This window comes from Gobius niger (assembly GCF_951799975.1).
Source record: "Gobius niger genome assembly, chromosome: 11".
In the NCBI taxonomy this organism is placed as follows: Eukaryota; Metazoa; Chordata; class Actinopteri; order Gobiiformes; family Gobiidae; genus Gobius; species Gobius niger.
In genome coordinates, this window is record NC_136862.1 from 17667429 (window position 1) to 17689630 (window position 22202).

Sequence of the window (22202 nt, forward strand, 5' to 3'; positions counted from 1 at the left end):
CCCAGTGCACTTCTTTTTTTTTTTTACCTAAAGCATTCAGCATTTCCTCTGAACCTCTGCAAGCTTCACACATCTGTGAAAGCCAGGGCTTTATTGGATCCAGATGAAATGAGGAAAATTCATAACTGGGAAACAATACAGGTTACATCCCACGTCGCAAGCAGGATTATTTCCGCGCTGTGAATGCAACCAAACCCAAATCTCTCATTTGAAAACCTTCTGCTAATGAGCTAAATTGCGTCATAGAAATAATTACAGGCAAAGATTCTCCACACCATGAGACTAATTAGCATGACGGAAATCACAGAAAAATACTTTGAAAGATGAACAAGGATTAACATGCAACATCTGTACACAAGATTCCAACAAGGGCTTAGAAGAACCTAAATCAATGAGTCATTGCATTCATCCATTCATTCATGATTGACAACCCATTCATGTTACTGTGAGTTCCTTCATCCCACAGCTGTTATGGTCGCTTCTATAGAAAATAAACACAGCCGCACAGACTTCTGCTGCAGTGCTTTGAGAGCCGAGAGCTCATCTGGGATTAAGCCCTATAATCGTCCTGCTTCTATTGACCACACTCTAAGGCAGCTGGCCGAGGTCACTCTCCATCCTCCACAGTGTAAATGACAAAACTACCCAGTGCTGGACCAACAGGCTTTCGAACATTCAAACCAGCGGGATTATTGCAATAAGCCAATGGGCTGAAGGAAACACTCATACATGGAGTGAGTTATAGGTTTGATTGTGTAACATGACCCGGAGGTGGGTGTTAATATTGTTGCGTAACAGGGAAACGACCTTAAGTTTAGTCAGTAATACACTTGATAAAACTGTGGATCAGCAAAATGCAAAAATATAACTCTTGGTTGGATTTGTCATCAAGAACATCAATATTCTTGAACATAGAACATTGATGAAATATACATTAATTAAAGCAGAGTCAAATGTTGTTAAAAACATTATAACAAACAATTTATGAGTTTATACAGTTATAGCCAATAGATAATAACTGCAGCAAAGGCCATAACCAAGTATAGTGGATTCCTGAAATTATGTCAAAAATAAAATGACCTACATCTCATCCTGAAATGGCATCAAAGGTGAAGTTTATAGTCCCCAACGGGAAATGTTTCCCCCGCTTGGCTCTTATAAGGTTACTGTCCCACCTCTCAGGTTATAAAATATGCATGTCATGTGTACCTGCTAACACTTTGTCCAGTATGCGCCAAAATCACAAAACTGAAGTCATAGTCTTCAGTTACTCAGCAGTCCCTGTTATAAATAAGCAGATGATGAAAGAACATAATCCCCTGCCTCCGTTTATAGAGTCATTTATAATCCGCGTATATGACATATCACAGCAACAACAGTATGTCATATATCATGATAGGATCAGTTTCTTCTTTATGATTAAAAAGGCTTTACACTGTGAAACATTTAGTGACTGCTGTGTGAACTCCAGCTGCATTTGGAGCGTGTCACTCATTGTTAATTAAGATAATACTGCAGGATTTTTAGGCTGTAGCAAATGTGTGAGAATGCAATTAGAACCCAAGGGATTAGGATGTATGAATTGGGGGATTTTTACAGTGAGAGCTGACCTAAAACTTAGATGTATGATTCACCACCGCAGTTCACTCCACGCTCCTTCACATTCAGTTTCAAATACAACATTTATTCCAGACAAAAATGCTTGTAAATGATTTAAAACTAATACAGGGTCAATATCCTGTATGCGGTTTGTGCATTTAATCTAAATCGATCACAGTCATTCAGCCATTTGCAACTGTCAGTCCTCTTCATTGTTAATAACCTCTTAACCGAACATATTGTCCTTGGCATTACCAAATTTAAAACTTATTGAAAACACAACAAAAAAGCTACAAAAAAGCAAGAAAAGAGCAGCAAAAAAGCCACAAAAACGAGACGACAACACGGCAACAATGAAAGGAAAAAGAAAATGTGCTCAGTCTCAAGCAGCGGTCAACAAAAACAACAAAAAGACAACACATTTTGCTATTGTTGTCACATTATTTGTGCATGGATTCCCAGTGAAAAATGTCCAGCCAAACACAGCCCTCAATGCTTAATATCACAATGAAAATGGATAAGGCATGTGTATTTCTTTTAACAGAGCGGGAGATATTTGGGGTCGATGGACTTCAGATCATGACATAAAACTATGTGTTTAATTAAGATGGGTAGAAGACCAACTGTCTATCGTTAAAATGGTGAAACAAACAAAAACATGGCCAGACCAAGAAATAACCCCAGGCACAAAAAAATAAGAAATGCTTTTACAAACACATAAAAGTGTCGACAATAGAAATAAAAGCGCTCTTTGAGAACAAACCTCCAGGCAGGCATCAAAATGATTTGTAAGTAATCATTTGATCCTTTACTGACTCCTTGGGGAGGCAGTCAATAGCTTTCTTTGTGCTGCCTATAGAGCTATAAGCCAATACTACTGGTATACCCAAGTTTCATAACATCTAAGTTAGGTTATAGATCAGTTGACCTTGCTGCCTTGCTTGCTTTCATAATGACATATCAGTGTATTTTATTTTATTTTTTCATCATTTTTTGTTTTAGGTTAAAAACTAATGTCTGTTCGGGCTGTTACTTTTTTTTTTACATCCCGACTGAAAGGTCCACATGTATTGCCTATTAATAAACTTATGCAACAGCACTCTGTTTTAGAGCAGCTGAGAGAAGTGTGAAGGGCAAAAGGACCCTCATCCATTAGCACTGTTGATGCAGCATCGCATCACGGTTCCCCAAATGTCCCTGTGGCTTCTCCCAGGGGTGTAACTGTCTAACATCACCACAAGAGGGAAACAGAGTGTAGTCTTAGGCGGTCATTTGCCTGCCATTATGAAAAGATAAATGCAGACAGACAGACAGACAGACAGACAGACAGACAGACAGACAGACAGACAGACAGACAGACAGACAGACAGACAGACAGACAGACAGCGGTTCTTATTGTGGGGTCCATTTTAATCTAATAATTGTTCATGTTTTCTTTCACTTTTCTCTTCAAAAGACTAGGCCTGTATCTTTTAAAGATTGTACACAAAAACACAGGCTACACTAAACTGTGGGCATAATTTCATCTCCGACATCTTACACACTAACTTTTCCTCCTCGCCATTTAAAAACTCACTTAAAAAAAAGAAAGAAAAAAAATGCGTATCCATATCCTATTTTCCGAAAACATGGGAGCTTAGGCGGAGGGCTCAATCTTAGGGGGGCATGATGAAGCCACCTTTATGAGGCTGCAGGGGACTGAAATGCAGTGGAATCGCTTTTCCGTGGGGCGCGTGAGACCTACCTCCACCTCGTGCCGCAGCTGCTTTCCATATTCTGAAGCTGCGGGCTGTTTCAAATGACATGGGCAGCGGAGATATGCTTTGGTCCACATCAGGTCCACATGCTAACGAGGTGCCTCCTTGAACTCTGACTGAGGGGACAGCGCCAGTCTATAAATCAACAGAACTCCAGTCTCAGATAAGCGCATGTTTTCCCCCTTAGTGACGGCGCATTATCTCAATTGTCCACTAAGGGGCGCGCCAAACACAGTAATAAAAGCAGCAGTCGGCGTTCAGCTCCCCTCTGAATGTTTTTGGGGATGTGGTCGTGTGTTTGGCAGAATGCTGGTAGCCTCTGCGTTAGATTGAAATGTGCGCCCAGACTTGATTACTCCCCTCTCTTCTGTAATCTGATTACACTCACTAGCGCCATGAGTCACATAAACACACTTTATATTTGTGTAAAAGTCAGTGCATTGCGCCCAGATGCCGTTCAAATCATAACCAGATGCCCCCCTGCTCAGGTTTCCGAGTGGAGCGCGCGGAACAGAAAGGCTGTGAGTGTCAGTCATGCCTGCAGTGCGTCTGCCTCGGTCTGGGCCCTGTTCGTATGAGAGGTCAGTATTGTGAGCGCGGGTGTTTTCGCTGTATAATCAACAGTTGTGATTGATGGACATTAATTTGAGGCAGGCAGAGGCTGAGGGTGCGTGTTTGGGGTCTTGGGGGAAACAGAAGGGGGTGTTGTTATCTTCAGTCCTGCTGTGCTGGGAGCCACGTTCACATCAGCCCAAAAAACAGACTGAAAAATGTGCATTTTAAAGTCCAAGGCCAGAGTGATTTGCATCCAAAGTAGTGCTGGATCTGAAATAGGGCGCTGTAGTAGCCTGGCCAGCCAGACTATAGGCAACGCCTTTTCTCTTCTTGGCTGACCAGGCTACTACAGAACCCTATACCAGATTCAGCACTACTTTGAATGCAAATCACTCTGGCTTTGGACTTTAAAATGAACATTTTTCAGTCAGTTTAAGCTATTAGTCATTCAGTCATGCATAGTCTATAACAACTTTAATTTACACCAATTTTATATTTCGGTATTATTGGCTACTTTCCACAAAATGAAATTAGGTCAACTTATTTATCTACATTACCTAGATCAGAGGCACCTTTTTCTACCTCGGCGAGCCACGATACACCGTATATCAACACACCAAGGGCCAAAAGCAACAATAATTTGCATGTTTAAAAAAAAGAAAGATAAAAAAAAACACCATTAAGTCATGATAATTTTCCCATCATTGTGCTTGGGCAGATTGTCTCCCTTCCAACTGTTGACACTAAACACATTAAAAGTATAAACCACTTGCAAATATCACCATGTCTTGTTGATGCAGGGTTAGATTTGGCTCGTGGGCCCCACCTTGGGCAATCCTGACCTGGAAAGTGAAATGGGCGTTTCAGCTACACAGTAGTCATCATAGTTTTGTTGTTTGTTTGTAGACTTTATTGTCCCCGTAGGGAAATTCGTCCTCTGCATTTAACCCATGGGGCAGCCCGTAAGGAGCAGGGGTCGACGGCCGTGCCACGCCCGGGGACCCATCTCCATGATGTGGAGCCAGGCTGATGGTCAGGATCACCTGGCTGGAGGATTCACCTATTGCACATGTTTTTAGTGGTAGGGGAAACCGGAGTACCGGGAGGAAACCTACGCAGACACGGGGAGAACATGCAAACTCCACACAGAAAGGCCCCGTCCCCAGGTGGGAATTGAACCCGGGACGTTCTAGCTGTGAAGCGGAGGCGCTAACCGCTGCGCTACCGTGCCGCCCAATAGCAGTACTTTAGCAATACTAATCAGTGTGTGGTAGTACGAGGCCTAGATACAACGACATGATGCAAATTGTACTTCATGTTTCAACTATTATACCACATACAAAGTCCCGCACACTGATTCACACGTCTGGTCAGATGTGCTCAGTAAAAAAAAACACAACAAACAATGAAAAATCCACACAGCAAACGACAAGCATATACAGTATGATTTCCCGACAATTGCGGTCTTGCTTACACTAAACATCACCGAGCTGGATAACTGAAAGAAAAGCATAAACCTTAAAAAAAAAAAAAAAAGTATCAATGATCATCTTTCCCTGCTTCAAAGTAACAGTTTACTTTAACATGAATGAAATACTTTTCCCTGTGTCCTTGTGTGCTGTGTTTACTGCTTGTTTGAAACAGACTGTTTAGGCCATCGGTCGCCAATCTATAATTTACTTACAAAAAAAGAAGTGGGAAACCCTTGTTCAGATAAACACGTAGACCGCAGAGCAAACACAAGAGCGAGGGTTCATTGCAATCATGAAAACAGGCAAAAACAAGAAGAAGATAACAGAAGTCTGAGGGTCAGAGCTCGGACCTTGCATGTATTTTCAGTCTAATTTCTGCTATCAAAGATCGGACGAGGATGGAACAAGTTGGAGCACATCATTTACCATTGCATGTGTTACTAAGGCCCAAAATGAATCAAGTCTTAAAGTGCAGATGAACCACCTGAAGGAGCCCAATGGCACATTTACCACACTGAGAACCACTGCTTTATTAATAGCAGTTAACATTTATCACATTATACCCAGCTGAAACCAATACTATTTGCAGTAGCACTGAAAGCAGAAGTCAAAGTAGTTCTAAAGACCTTGTTGAGTTGATAAATTGTTGTAACCAGATCGAACCCAAAACACATTAGGAGGGTCTGAAAAGTCTGGACAGAGGTGCTTTGAATTCTTGCGTTTAAGGTGAAGATATACACTGATCGGGGTCAGAGGAGAGTTGGAGTCAGGTTGAGTTAGTGCTGGAAGGTGAAGCATGTGTGAGAGGTTAAGCGCGGCACTAAACACAAAAGCCATCCATCTGAATTCAGGCTTCAAAATGGACGTATATCACACACGGAGCTGATCCTATTATCTCCAAAAAGGCTCTCGTACTTTTTTATTTTTTCCCCCTTTCGTTTACCATGGTTTTGAATTCCGGAGCAGTCCTTGAAGCGTGGATCGGGTCTGAACAAGGGGGTGATTTAGGGAGAAGATGCAGGGAAGGTCAGAGTTATTTCATTTCCAGTGGGTGAGGACACGGAGAACAAAACACGGGGGCCACGGGGGAGACGGATGGCTGCTGCTGTGAGCGGACTGAAAGCCTGACACAGAGGCGCAGATCTGTAGAGTCCAGGTGTATCAAGAGAGATAAGTGAGATCAGTTTGTTGTGTGACTCGGAGACCGGCGGCTCAAGAAAAGAAGTGATATTTCGATATACGTGATGCAATACGATACTATATTCATTTTGCAAAGGTATTGATATGTAAGAATAATGTTCAGTGGGTCATGAGCATTTCAGATCAAAGGCTGTTTGTAAAATGTTTTGGCACTTTTGGGATATTCAGTCTTGTGTGAACAGAAACTTTCTTTGGGTCACAGCTTGTTGAGAAATACAGTACATATAGCATTGGTATACGGTATACAGTATATGGTTGACGTATTCCCTATTTTGATTAGAAAACTACATAAACCTACAAAACCTCTTAACCCCCACCTGAACTGAGCACATTTTCTCCAGTTTGGCTTTACCCCAAATCTAAAAGTAAATCGATGAAAAAGTGACAAAATGTGTGACGAAAACGCAACAAAAAAAACCAACAAAAAAGAGCAACAGAAAAGTGATGAAAAAGTGATGGAAAAGTGATGAAAAAGTGATGAAAAAGTGATGGAAAAGTGATGAAAAAGTGATGTCAAAAAGTGACAAAATGTGTAATGAATATGCAACGAGTGACAAAAACAGAACAACAAAAAAGAACAACAGAAAAGTGATGAAAAGGTGACAAAAAAGCCACAAAAAAGTGACCAAAGGGGAGGAAAATGTGGCACAAATGTGATAAAAAGCCAACAAAAAAAGCAATGGATAAAAAATGTCAAAAAAAGTGATGACATCGCGGGGAAAAAGATCTGTTTAGATGAGTTTTGTAGGTCTCAACTTTCAAATGAGGCGCTACACCGGCACATAGGCTGTGACATCAAGGAGTTGGACAAAAATGGTAAATGGTCTCAACCTTATGTAGCGCTTCTCTACCTTAATCCGGGCCCAAAGCGCTTTACATCAAGGGACCAGTCACCCATTCACACTCTCACTCATACACCAGTGTTCACAGACACTGGATTCAAGGAGGGTGAAGCGTCTTGCCCAAGGACACAATGACAGTGTACACTTTCAGGAGGCGGGATTCGAACCCCTGACCTTTTGATCATGAGATGACCCGCTCTATCAACTGCGCCGCTGTCGCCCCAAAGCTCAACTAGAGAAAACGCACTGGACTGAGCCGGGGGTTAAGAAATACCATAGTGAACTTAAAGGGGATGATTTTGTGTTGAGGAGGTTGGAGGATTAGCAAACATGTACAACAGAGAAAACACAGCTCGCGATTGATGATTTTGAGATCAACTCACAAGTTTTTGGCATGTACAGAAGAACGCTCTCAGATTCTGGAAATCTATCGCTGTAAGTCTATTTAACTGATGCATAGATGCCCGGAAACAAAGCCAAATTCTTCAGCTGTCTTCATCCAACATGGTATAGTTTTGTTTGCAGGGACATAAATGATGACGGACCATTTGAATATGTTGTTAGAAGGGTGCTGAGGTTAAGGGGTCCAGAGGAGATTCATGGACGGACATAAAATTTGATAGTGAGCGGGTTTGCAGAAGACAGGCCTGAAAAGCTAAATGGAGAAAGCTCATTTGCAACCCGTGCACATGGAGCAGCTGAAAGGCAAAGAAGATTTTGTGAATTATTTATTTGTATTGAGTCTAAATTGATTCAGGAAGTGGGCGGATGGAGCAAATACTTAAACTATATTTGACGACAAACACCAATAAGAGGAAGAGGAAGACAGCGGGACCTGCAATCTAGGGGCTTACTTTGACTATTATGTGGATTAGGCCTGTGCTAAAATAACAAGGCTGGTTCTACATCAAACTGCACTGGAGCCTGGGAGTGTAATTAAGTTCTTACGACACTCTATTTAACCAGGTGGGTCAGCTGAAACTCGGCTCCCAGTCGCATTGATGGACTGAACGCGTCTTTTGTAAAAAATCAACAGACATTTCTGTACAACAGCAGGGACGACAACTCTCCCACTGATCAGATTTAAAACACAGCAGAGTGGAGAGGCTTGAGGGGACCATCTTTTCCTGCGCTCATAATGCATGCACAGGTGAAAAATAATCCTGTCTGGATGAGTTGCTGGATTTGCCATTTGGATCTAGCTGCACGCACAGTCAGCACAGAAGGGGAATCCTGGCATTTGAAAGCACCAAAGAATGGGCAGATTTATGTAGAATTATATATGTTATTTTACAGTAAACAATGGTTTAAATTGGACAGTGGTTTAAAGTGGTGCACGGGGAAATCTAGTGCCATTTTGTTGTCTAACAGAAGAATGGCATGAGGGTTAGATTAGACAGATCCACAACAAAGCACTGGTCTTATCTGGAGTTAGAAACATACAGGACTTAAACCAGGCACCTTCAGCTCACGGGCCTGGGGCATGAAAAAAAACAGACCTTTTACTGAAAAAGTGATTAATAAACAGATTAGATTAAAGGGACACTGTGTAACATTTTGGCTGTTGCTGGCTAAACAAGACATGCTCCTAATGACCGGCTCAACACAGAAAATGCTTTTACTGCAGTGGGTAATCAAAGAATCGATTTGGATGAGGACCTAACCTGTTTAAATCTCAAATTCTGCTGCCTTTCGTCAACATCTCCATGGAGACGAGCTGGAGACGCACCCGTAAAGTTTACAGTCATGTCTTAGGAAAGGTGAGCCTCAGAAATGTTCGTTTGTACATTTATGAGGTATTTTTCAATGATGGAAATATCTGTCATATAATAAATGCTTGTATTTAAATTGTATTTATTGGGTAAAAGTGGTGTGGCTTTAAAATATAGTAGAAGAACTTAAAAACCATGACAAAACGCAAACGTCTTCAGCTGGATGTTGCCCAAATAGACTAATTTCGGAAATACATTTTTGTCAAAGAGCTGAAGAAGAACACACGGGCACACGGGCAGATGGAATGAATGGCAAAACCTGGGAATTGACTCATTCATAAAAGTGGGAGTAGAAAATCCTTAGTTAAACAGGATTAACTCAGCAGGCCCTGGACCACACCCTGAACTTAACCAGTCTCATTAGCTCTAAACAAAGAGTCTATAGACTAACCCACAAATTACAGAATTAGTGAACATCTGTGCCTCCCACATTGCCCCATGCATGACTACATCCCTTGTCTGCTCCTGCATCCGGCTCCTGCCCCAAACATACCTGTCCCGCACCTTGATAACCCCACCATCATCACTCCGCTCGCACCCGCGCTCTCCACTTGAATGCCCAGAGGAATGCAGACCTATGACACAACCCTCCAAAACTCTCAAATCTGGTTGGCCCGTTCTCGACAGCACAATCTAATGAATGCCCATTGAGATAGAGCGCACAAAGCCCCCGCCAGAGCTGCACTATACCCCGGGGTCGAAGGTCACGCAAAACACTGACAGACGTAGAAAACAGAGATGAATACTGGTCTGTCGCCGTGGCCCTACAGGGGAAAACACACACACACGCAGTAACTGTTAGTCATAGTTATTTATGAGGACTGTAGTAGGGGCCACATGAGGGCAATACAGCAAGAGCTATGAGTCAGTAACTCTCAGATAATCAAAGCACATTAATCAAGGAATTTAAACACTCTTGAAAAGGTGACAGGTTATGTAGAGAAAGATGGGGCCAGCAGCTCGCAAAACAAGCAGGTGGGCTATAAACATGAAGCCATTATACAAAAATAACTAGAATAATAATTATATATAAAAAATCTCTGACAAGGCACTTTTCTTAGTTAGACTTAGTTCAGTGGTAAATTCTCCTTCACACTTTATTTTACACTACCCTTGATCCATAATGCCAAATGTAGTACAACTTAATGTGAAGTGTAGCAATGTGTATTAACTTGTACCTATGTTACATATACAATAGAATCATTTGTATTTGTAGTTTGGTGGTACATAGTGTAATAAGACACTAACTCTAACCCAAACCTTAAGCCTTAAGGGTCTTATTTCATTATGTAGCTCCAAAGCACTAATACACCTTATTCCATTGTGCATGTACTACATACAAGTTAATATGAATTGTTTCAAAGCAGATCACAATGTACTAAATTTAGTTTGGTACAATGTAGTGTAATGACTTCTCATTCAATTGAATCACAAAAAACGTATATAGATCCCTTTGTGCCTGTTCTCAAGCGGGGAGAGCTGTCCCACTGGCAGATGTCTTCGAAGGGTATATGAATTGTAGATGAGGGCTCGACAATTAATTGAAATTTCATCAAAATCATAATTTCTACTTCAGTCAATCTCATGAGTCATGCGACTTTAAAAGCGTAAGGTTTGCATCCATTTCTTTGGCAGAAACATGACCAAGTTTTTGAGTTTTGAGACGAGACAATGGAAGATTTGTGTATGTTAAATGACACTGGAGGAAAGCGTCTCAGCTTATTGTTTAAGCTGAGGTTTGTATAAAAGATACTGTATGTCTAAGTTAATAAATCAGCTACATGTAATACAATCGAATCAAAAATCGAGATCGGTCAATATGAGAAAGAAAATGTGATAGTGGCTCAGGGGGGAGAACAGCCGTCTTCTAGGTTGGTAGTTTGTATCCTGCTCTTGTGTGAATGTAGGGAGTGTTTTGCTGGAGTTTGAAGGGGCAACTGATCTTCTGTGAGCCTTCTTCAGGGCTGTGGCTACAGTAGAAATAATAATAACAATAATACATTGGTTTTATATAGCGCTTTTCTGGACACTCAAAGATGCTTTACATTGCATTATTCATTCACTCCATACTTGGTGGTGGTAAGCTACTATTGTAGCCACAGCTGCCATGGGGTAGACTGACAGAAGCAAGGAAACCAGTCTGCGCCAACAGCCCCTCCGTCCACCACCAACCAGGTCTCCCATCCAAGTACTGCCAGGCCCTTCGCTGCTTAGCTTCCGAGGTCTGACGGGATCGGGCAGAGCTAAGGAGGTATGGCCGCTTACCACCACTGAGTGAGGAGAGCAAATCAATAATGACCTCAGTGTTGGAATTTGGGAGCCATTACATTTAAAGAAATGGTTAATTCTGCTGTATATTTAGGGTTCAATACTTTTATGCTGTAAGCTGGTTTACTCACGTTATCCCAGTTTACTTCAGGTTAATTCTCCCTAATAATAATGTGGTTTAGACCCGGGTTCATTTTTTTATTTGGTCAAAAAATTGACACTTGTATCTCAATCCCCTCCAATAATTTCTGCCCAAAATGTGCTGTCTGCTGCGTACTGTATTTTTCCAACAAAATAAATTACCAGCATCATTTCACACCTCACTAAAACTTTAGCACAGTACTGCAGCCTCTTGTATGTGTGAAAGACTTTTTAAGCCTGTGCCATGCTATAAGCTGCTCTGAGCCCGAGGCGCTGCAGAAGAATAGAACATCTCTTTATGATTAAAAGTGCTGAGGACCAGAAGGGGAACATGGACGAGGATACGCAAGCACAGCCCTGGAGGGGGTGAAAAAAAAGCCTCTCTGGAGAAACACAAGGCACGGGGAACGGGCTACAGCGCTGAGGGGGGAAAGATTCGGTTCTGCCACGACAGTCTCCGGTTTCCTCGCCAGCCTCATTATTAAAAACAGGAGGATAGATGAGAGGGACGTTTGCAGCCAGAGACGCAAATAAGAGCAAATAATAGCCCCGCCACATACTGTAGTGACACATATTCTGCCTGTGATCTCAGCTTTGAGACTGGTGTTATAGCTAATGATAAAAGAATAGGATTTACAAAGGGAAAATGAAATGCAGCCGCAAAACTAGCAAGAACAAAAAAATCACATGTTGTATTTTTAGTCATGTGGTATCTCTGATCAGTTTTGATTGTCATCTCGAGAAGTAAATTTCTGTCTTGGTTAAGTTGTTATTTAAACCTGTGGTTAAAGGAATAGGCCACCATGTTTTCATACTGAGATAATGTTCTTACCTGAGCTTAGACGAGTTGATGCGTAACTGTCTGGTCTATGCGTGTGCGCTCAGTCACGCAAATAGACCAAAGATGTTGTTAGCATTTAGCCTCTCCTCCTCTCTTCTATGGGACCAAACGGGGGTGAAGTTGGAAGCGACCAAGCTAAGTTTCCCCCATTTAAATACAGTTGTGTGAGTAGCTACACGATCCAAGTAGTCACACAAAATTAAACATGTCGATTTTCTAAGCGGATAAAACGGGGAACTATATTGTAAGGCATAATACTTCGACATCACTGGCTGGACGTCGAAGTGCTTCTAAGGTGTTATTACGCCTTACAATGTAGTTCCCCTTTTTATCCACTTAGAAAATGGACATGTTTGATTTTGTGTGACTACACTTGGATCGTGTAACTACTCACGCAACTGTATTTAAATAGGGGAAACCTGGAAGAGCTCAGTTGCTTGAACTAACTTCACCCCCGTTTCAGCCACATAGAGGAGAGGAGGAGAGGCTAAATGCTAACAACATCTTTGGTCTTTTTCCGTGACTGAGCACATGCGTATAGACCAGACAGGTACGCATTAACTCATCTAAGCTCAGGTAAGAACATATCTCAGTATGGAAAAACGGTGGCCTATTTCTTTAACGCCTGGTTCAATCCAATGTTGATTGATTTGCTCATGAGGTCAAATTATTATTGGTATCTAAACAAGCAGGCGAAGTATGTATATGCTGGTAAATTGTATGAATGTCCATGCCTAGACACAGCTGCCGTGTTTGAGATAAGGTCTGGTCAAGAAATAAAAAGAATGACTCCATGGGAACACTTGAATTTTTATTATGAATACTGAGTACACATTTGTCTACACACAGAGAATGGTATCGAAAAATGGCCTTTTCTAGCGTTTCACTCAAGCCTTGTGTATTGTGATCTTCAATATGAAGACCACAGTTCTGTTCAGCTTTCCCGTGTAGACTTTGCATGATAACACCAGGATTTTTGTCTAAGGCAAAAAAAACATACAGTACAAGTCAGAATAACTGAGGGAAATCTTTATGGTAAAAGCCAATCATTTGCTCATTGTGGTTGCTGGTCTGTAAAGTCTAACCACACTGTTATGTGCCTTTGGCGGGGAACACCCTGGACAACAGTCAGAGGGTCAAAGGATCAAGTACTTACAGACATACGGATTACAATTCGCTCTCATGAACATTCACAAAGGGCCAAATTCACCACTTAAGCTAAACATTAGTAGAACTCTGAACAGTGGTGGAAACGCAGAGATAATACACAATGAAACATTCTTTAAGCTTAATTAAATTATTTGTTGCATTGTCGTGGCATAGCGCATATTCAAATTAAACAAATAAGATTCTCCCTTACGCATTTTCATAAAGGAGATAGAGCTTTATACTGTTTAATAGTGTTTGTAATAATTGTTTACATAAATTAGTTGGGAGTAAAAGCGCTGTTTGGTCGCACTGAGTAAGAGATTAGGATCTCTGTGCTAGACATGACTATTTTGCGACTCTATTTCCCAATACACTTTACACCAGAGTGAGCAAATTATACACAGCACCTATATGTCAAAAAGGCTGGTATTATCCTTTCAGCGATGCAAAGTCTGGGAGCAATACTTTGACATTTTGAACCGCAGCCTATTATTCTTCTGCAACAAGCACTTGTAATAATGTGAAGGATCGGGGGGGGCTGTGCAGCTAATCAAACAGGAGTCCAGAGCTATTGTTAGCATTCCTCTCTGAAACCGCTGGATACGGACAGCTAGCGTGTCCGCGACGATGCTATCCTTAATGATTTGCAAGTGTTTATCAAGGCTTGCGTCGAGCCTAAAGCGCGTAACCAGGAAAAACGTCAAAATGTCAATGTATCCCCAAAAGTACATTCAAACCAGACAAATCTACTGACTCGTAAAAATTGGCAAGTACAAGACCGAATGGCACTGGAAGATGGAGATTAAGTACGGAACGAGAAAACAGAGAAATACTACAGTGTTCTCTGGTCTCTGTGTGTGTCCACTTGGTCCTTCGATCAGAGTTTTAAAAGCTGCCAACAGAAACAACCGGCAGTGGAAATACCCAACCACAAACCAAGCGAAACAAGTGGAGCAACGAAGACTACAGTTCACCAAAAGTGCTAAACGATTAAGTCTGTCTCCTCTGCCCACACGCTGCTGCTGCTGGGCCGACGAGGAGAGCCGCTCTATGGAAGAGACGCTAATGATTAATACAGTGGTCTCCAGAATCACACCTGAGTAAAGAGGTAATGAAGATGGCCCAACCAGTCCAAATGCTTCACTTGAATGAGAAGTGTACACAGTCCTTAACAGCACATAATGTAAAACGTACAGCTCCAGCGTGCTTTTTTTGTCTCCTTTGGCAAAAGTAGTTCTCTTTTGAGACAATTTGACATGATAAAATACAAACATTAAATTATTTATGTCCCTTTGCTCTTAGTTTTACACATTTATTGAATTCTAAAACCGAGGAAGATACAAAACGTCTGTATAAAAGCTGGCAGTCTACACGTCTTCATCCCGGTAGCCCCCTCGGGAACGCTCCGGTCCGCCGACAACTCCCCCGGCCGACGAGAAAGTCATCCGTATTCATTTTGTGTGTTTTTTCTGGTCATTAGCAAACTCGATCAATCTCTTCCCAGAGTCCGTGCTCAAAGTGGGTCAGCGGAGATGATTGAGTGGGCTTTCGCTACACTGCACCTGTGCGCCAGCGTTGGTGTCCGAGTTGGGAGACAGGTGAGCTGCGCTGGGACTAGAAGGTGACTGTGGTAGTGCTCTTGTTTCGAAAAGTCATAGTCTGGATGCTGCACAGGATCTTCCTCTGATGGCCGGCCAAAGTCACCCCCATGTGCAGCAAGTCCCTGTATACAGACGCGACACACAAACAATTAGAAAGACAGCCGGGTTTCGGGCACCGGTAAAATCTTAATTTACATGAATTTTAGGGTTAGTTACTCAGAATATGTTCGCGGACAAACGGAGCGGTGCAAGAATAATGGAAAGTGTTGCGCTTTTCTTAACATAATTCATGTGCTAACTTGAGAACACTATTTTACAGAAATGACAGGACATAATACATTTACACAAACAAGGAAAAATGAATAAGTGAGAATGTATTTATGTTATATCTCCAGCAGTCATTATTAAATTATACGCCACGAGCACTATAAGTGATAAATGAATTTTGCTGACAGGAACTGAATTATTAGAGCAGCAAATACATCCCCTCTCATATTACTATATAATTACATTGAAAACGCCTCTTAGGCCCAGTTTTCACCACTGAAACCGGAGGTCCTGACTTGAGCCTGATTGCAGTACTGAAAGCTTTAGTTAGATTAAGTGCACAGTGACAGGTGTAAGATGAATGGGCCCCAAGATAAGATAGGTACTGACTGTGTGCTGATCTGGGCCAGTTGGTCCACAGAGGTGAAGCCGGCCTGGAGGAAGCTGTCCTCATAGCGCTCCATCTTGATAGCCCTGAGCCACTCTCCGATTGAGGAGCAAGACGAGGGGGCGAGAGGCGCACGCTGGTCAAGCAGGGGGTAGGCCGGCCTGGGGGGGGGGGGGCAAAGACAAAGGACTTTCTAGAGACGCAGAAACAAGAGCACTCGCTTCTACATATCCTGCAGCACATTCCACTGGGCCAACAGAGGTATAATCTGAGGCAGTGACTGACAGAGACAAACAATGGGATTTGTCAGGGGTGGAGCGTCCTCTGCTGTGTCCCATCAGCACGCAGGGACAATGTGGAGGAAGGGAAATGGGCCCAGCAAGTGTCTGCAGGCTCCCAGCGGGACGTGAAGGTGCACAACAGCGGATGGTATGAGTGCAATGTCTGTCCTGTAACTGTCAGACTCGCTGATAAAGAGGACACTTTGAAAGGGCATGCATTCCACCTCCAAACTCTGCATTCCTAAGATGTACTTTTATTCAGCACCCTGACAATATGTGGAGAATTTCCTGTCAATCACCAAAACATTCTTACCCAGCAGCTTCTTGGGCGACTATTTTGAGTGACGCTGGGTTGCGGATGAGTTTGTCCAGAGCGCTGACCAGGTCGGAGAAGCGCGGACGAGCCGAGCGGTCCTTCTGCCAGCAGTCCAACATGAGCTGGTGCAGGTGCGTGGGGCAGTCTGGAGGAGGGGGGAGACGGTAGTCCTGCTCGATGGCATTTATTACCTGGGTCAATGGACAAAACAGGGATTAGGGTTGGAATAATACCACTTATCTTTAAATATGTTTCTTTTTACTGAACAATCATAATCTATCACTATGAGTATTGCTTACCATTGGCACAAATAAAATATTTTTAGATCAAGAAACTGATGTTTAAAATGCTGAGTTGCCAAAACAAGGACATTGAACTGAACTGAAATGAACTGAACTCTTCCTCCTTCATTGGATTATTCCTGAGAATCTGCAGCCTATAATAGTAACTGACTACAGCAAGGCTGGCCTCCTGCTGAGCCCCTCACAGTCAGCATTAAAGATGACCAGACATGTCTTTTTCTTTGACTTACATCTTGGTTGCTCATGTCCCAGTACGGCCTCTCCCCGAAGGACATGACCTCCCACATGACGATGCCGTAGCTCCACACGTCTGAGGCTGAAGTAAACTTTCTGAAGGCTATCGCTTCTGGGGCGGTCCAGCGGATGGGGATCTTACCGCCCTGAAAGGACACAAAAACGGTGAGAAATATACACAAACATTCATTGTCTGACAAAGCTGGAGGAGCACAATGATGAGGAAGCTGGCTGTAAAATAATCCTTTTTGAAACAAATGTGTCATGTAAGACAAAGATAACAATGAAGATACACGTGACCATACACCTAGTCTTTGCGCTTTGGCCTGTAGAGTTTGAAAAGGTGTTTTCCAAATCAGGTCAACCTCTTAATCCCTACCTGAACCGAGCACATATTCTCCAGTTTGGCTTTACCCAAATCTGAAAGCTTAAAGCAGAACTAAGTAACTCATGCTCCTAGAGGCCATAAGCGCCACTGCAGGTGTGGTAGCATGGGATATTGTACATCCAATTACACAATGGAGATATATTTTTTCACTCAAAGTTGGCTGTAAATACTGTTTAAGTGGCACTGGCCCGCAGTTAGCTTTGCTCGTTAGCCCTTTAGCTTCTTCTTCGTGATTCCATTAGTGTGTATTGATGGCTCCGACCCGGAGGCAGGGAAGTTGTAATTGTGGTTTTCTGGCCAGAGACACCGGGGGGAGATGAAAGACCCCCCCAATTATCCTATTAACACTTGTATTACCCCCAGAGGGACTATGAAAAGGATTTATTAAGGTAAACAACTTACTTAGTACTGCTTTAAAAAAAAGCATAAAAAAATAGCAATGAAAACGAGGATGAAAAAGTCACAAAACAGAGACAAAAATACGCTTCAAAAATGTGACAAAAATGCGGCAATGTGATAAATGGTTCACTTTTGCATGTCTTAGCTTTAAAATGAGGCATTACACGGTTACTCTCCAGTTGAGAAGTTTTTAGATTTGGGTAAAGCCAAACTAGACAAAATACGGTCGGTTTAGGCAGAGGTTAAGACTGTTTCGGGGCAGTTGTGGCTACGTTAGTAATTTACCACCACCGACCACTGAGTAGTGAATGAAGAATGTAAAGTAAAGTGTCTATGAGCGTCCAACAACAGCATTACATAAAACCCCATAATAAACTATTTCTTCACATCCAACTCAGAGGCAATCGTCTAGTCTAATACAATGTGACATTAAATAATCAATATGCTTATGCTGTACACGGAAAACTCAAACCACCCAACCAGACAAAAGTACTGAGGGTGCCTTGTGTATTTGCTCACCAGTGAGCTGGTGTAGGTCGGGTCTGAAGAGTTCTCTTGTAGAAAGCGTGACAAGCCAAAGTCGGAAACCTTGCACACCAGGTTGCTGTTGATCAGGATATTGCGGGCGGCGAGGTCTCGATGGACATAGCTCATCTCTGCCAAGTACTTCATGCCGGAGGCGATGCCGCGCAGCATCCCCACCAGCTGGATGGGAGTGAACTGGCTGTCGTTCAACTGCAGGAAGAGAACCAGTTGAGCAGGATAAGACAATAGTGTGTGCTTGTGTTTGAGATGGTGCCATGTGCCACACTGACCCGCAGAAACGAGTCCAGCGCTCCGTTCTCCATGAACTCTGTGATGATCATGACGGGACAGCTGGCTGTGATGATGCCCTCCAGGTGGATGATGTTGGGGTGCTGGAACTGCCCCATGATGGAAGCCTCGGACAGGAAGTCGCGCCTCTGTTTCTCTGTGTAGCCTCCCTTCAATGTCTTTATGGCAACGTAATTTTCCTTTTTTCCAGGGATCTTAAGGCGTCCGCGGCACACCTCCCCAAACTCTCCTAATTACAAAACACAATAAAAAAAGCACTATAAATCTGTTGTCTCTGTTTACAACATTATTAACAAGAGCAGTTTCATCTTCACAGAGTAAATACAGCCGCTGGCTTGTACTGCCCTTTGATTTGACTGTTGGCTGGCTCTGCTCCTATGACCAACATTTTATCAGTTAATTGCTTTATTTACCTGGCAGTATTGATTTGTCCAAGAACAACAAGGTTTAAGCGTATTTAATCAAAACAATTTAATAAATAACATGCGGTGCCAGTAAAGTGCGAGACTGAGGCAGAAGAAACGGGAGTTGAGCCGCAGTTTTAAACATTTATAAATGACGGGACTTACCAGCGCCAATGACCTCTTCAATCTTGACGAAGGAAACATCGATTTCCTTGGCAAATTCTCGCACCGCCTCATTTGGGTCTTCGTAGGTGAAAGGGTCGATATAAACCTTGACCCCTTTGAGAGAAAGACAAACAGAGTCGTGGGAAAGGAAAAAGAAAAAAAGAAAAAGTCAAGACAATCATATGGAGCATAAACAGTATTCTTGATTTGAATGAGTTGCTAATCACAGATACTACTGGTCAAATATCACCCCAATACAAGTAAAGGTTGCTGTGTAAAGTTATTACAAATGAGTTAGTATTTGATGGAGAAAATACTTCCAAGTACAGTGTAGAAAGTATAGTTTCCAAAGAAGTGTTAAGAATAATAACTTTGTGGTTTAAAATTCAGCACCTTTACTCTCTCGTCATGAGTGAGTGGTACTGTACATCACAACATACTGTTTGTTCATTTGTTTATTTATAAGGATCCCCATTAGCCACAGCAAAGCTGCTGCTATTCTTTCTGGGGTCCGTAGAAAATACCATTATACAATTACACAAAGATAAACAAAGTACTGGACTTAAAAATACATAGCCAGCACAACAGTTTTCAACATTATTACACTTAATACATTGCTACCTGAACACTGTTCAGTAGTATTATAAGGCTTTTTAAGTGAACAAAACATGTGGCCAATTTTATACATTTTACTTTGGAGCAATTTTATTTTATGTAGTGGAGTAAAAAAATACTATTCCAGATCCTAAAAAACTCTACTTAAGTACAGCACTTAACACATTGAGTGCCAAAAACAGAAAAACTGGACATTTCATGGATATTATTGCGTTTCTTTTCCTTTTTTTTTTAAGTCTGTGGGGGCGGGTGTTGTGTAGCGAACAGCTGTAAACCCGACACTTCACAGCGCGTTTGACAAAGCAGAGCGGTTTCCCACGGAAAGATCGAAACAGTTTTAACGAGATTTTAACGTTTCTCTGAGTTTTTAAATGGTCAAAATCGGTCCGAGGACGACTGAGAAACATCCGGGTTAAGACTTCAATCTGAGAACCAGGCTGTTGAAATGCACACGCAAAAAAGCGATTGATCTGCGGCAACACACGGTGTTTCAATACGTGTCAACAATGTTGTAGTTAAAATTGACTTGAAACGAATATATTTAGGCATTTGCCTCTTCCCATAACATTAGTGCCAGAGGAGAATGGTGGAGAGAGGTGGAGAGAGGAGGACAGAGGTGGAGAGAGGAGGACAGAGGAAGAGAGAGGAGGAGAGAGGAGGAGAGAGGAGGAGAGAGGTGGAGAGAGGAGGAGAGAGGAGAAGAGAGGAGGAGAGAGGAGGACAGAGGAAGAGAGAGGATGAGAGAGGAGGACCGAGGAGTTAATCAGAAAGGGTAGTTTTTGATAAAACACCAATTATCTCAGAAACCTGGAAAAAAAATCTGTGATTTTGATCCAAACTAGCCTCTGTTTAGCTGCTGTGGTGCCACAAATATCATGAAAAATGGTCTGGATTGTTGGCACACAACAGCTAAATCCCCAAAACAACGTGATATTTTAGGATGATGATGCACTTTTAGAACAAAGGTTGACTGTAATTTTTATGCTTGAGAGTTGACACTATCCAGTATCGTTAGAGGCAATAACATCGTTTATCGCGACAAAATATCGAACTTCAAATTTGTTACTGTGACAGGCCTAGCACTTAAGTAAATTTACAGACCACCTCTGTGTGTGATATTTGTCCTTGATCCCTCACCTTGGCCCACGAGGTACTGGCTGGTTTTGTCGCCCAGTTCGGGATCCTTTATTCTGCCGTGTCTGCTGCAGGTAGAGAAAGATCAGGATAAATACAAGCAAGATTAGAACAGCGCCGCACTTATCTCCGCACTGAATGTTAGACATTATTTTTTGGCAAGCCTTCCTAATCCTTTATCGCCCTGACACGATGCAAATCACTGGCCTCACAATGCCACTGTTGAGATGAAACAACAATAGGATGCACCGTAAGCAGCTACAACAACACTAGAGAAAATGAGAGAATGCTGGGTCATTATTGGGAATGTAAAACAGATTTATGATGGCAAGAGTCATAACTAAACCACGAATCTCTCTTAAGGGAGTCTTGTGCTCATATTGCCCCTGTGCACTGAGAGGTGAAAGGTCAGGCTCAGTGACAGAGCAATACCCTTGAGTCAACAGCCTGTAAGAACAAACTGCTCCAAAAAACACAGGCATCATTTGTTATGTTCTGACACAGACTCTCCCGCTGCCGCGCTGAAGCAAACCTTTTGTAACATTTTAAACAATCCGCAGCTAATGTATCTCTTTTTCCACACAAACCACGGTGACTTGTGGTGACGGCGGTGAGCGCAACCCCCCCCCCATCCGACTCTCCCTCCTTTTGACACAGGCGGCTCCATTATAATTCAGCTGCAGCACCAAAAAAAAGAAAAAAAAAAGAAAAATCACACGGCTACGAGAGAGTGGAACAGCCCTGTAGCGACTGGATCTCTGCCTTCCACCATTTCTCTCTCCCTCCTCCACCTCATGGGCCTAAAATAGCAGAAAAAGCACCACCCTCGGTTTAGTGGCAGATCTGGGCCTCAGCCACTGGTGTGTGTGTGCGTGTGAGCGTGCGCGCGTGTCACAAGGTCACAGCTATTGTTCGCCTGTCCTGCTGGAAACCGGGCTGGGACGCCTGTATCCTGTCTCTCTCTCTGCCCTCTGCCTCCACCCTCATCTCTCTCCCTCTCTCTCTCTGATGGGATCCCAGAGTATTTATCGAAAACAATGAAGCCGGAGGAAAACTGTTATAATGAGCGGGGGCAACTTTTAGCTGTGTAAGCAGGAGACATCTTGCCTCGTCTCTGGGCTTTGGTGTGACGAACAGAGAGCAGATCCAGCGCAGATGAGATATGATTTACGTAAACAACAGAACAAAGCAGGAGCAAAGCCACAAAATTGGGGTCACCGTTGTTTTCGGTGCTCGTCCCTTCAATTTCCCTCTTTCTTCTTCTCCCATTTTCCTGTT

The 22202-nt window shown here is 42.6% G+C and overlaps 1 protein-coding gene across 2 annotated transcripts in view; it reads right to left on the reverse strand.

The window, feature by feature from the left end:
* Positions 1–13222: 13222 nt before the first annotated feature.
* ephb4a (eph receptor B4a) overlaps positions 13223–22202 on the reverse strand; it is a 41523-nt gene continuing 32543 nt past the window's right edge. The window contains exons 10-17 of one of the 2 annotated variants that reach the window (XM_079565512.1): positions 20928–20989; positions 19176–19289; positions 18588–18835; positions 18292–18507; positions 16982–17131; positions 16447–16640; positions 15855–16013; positions 13223–15319 (exon numbers count right to left, since the gene is read on the reverse strand). In XM_079565512.1, coding sequence (XP_079421638.1) covers positions 15211–15319; positions 15855–16013; positions 16447–16640; positions 16982–17131; positions 18292–18507; positions 18588–18835; positions 19176–19289; positions 20928–20989 — 1252 coding nt within the window. In that variant the 3' untranslated portion in view covers positions 13223–15210. Of the gene's footprint in view, positions 15320–15854; positions 16014–16446; positions 16641–16981; positions 17132–18291; positions 18508–18587; positions 18836–19175; positions 19290–20927; positions 20993–22202 lie in introns of both variants that reach the window. The other variant, XM_079565511.1, reaches the window with a different exon arrangement.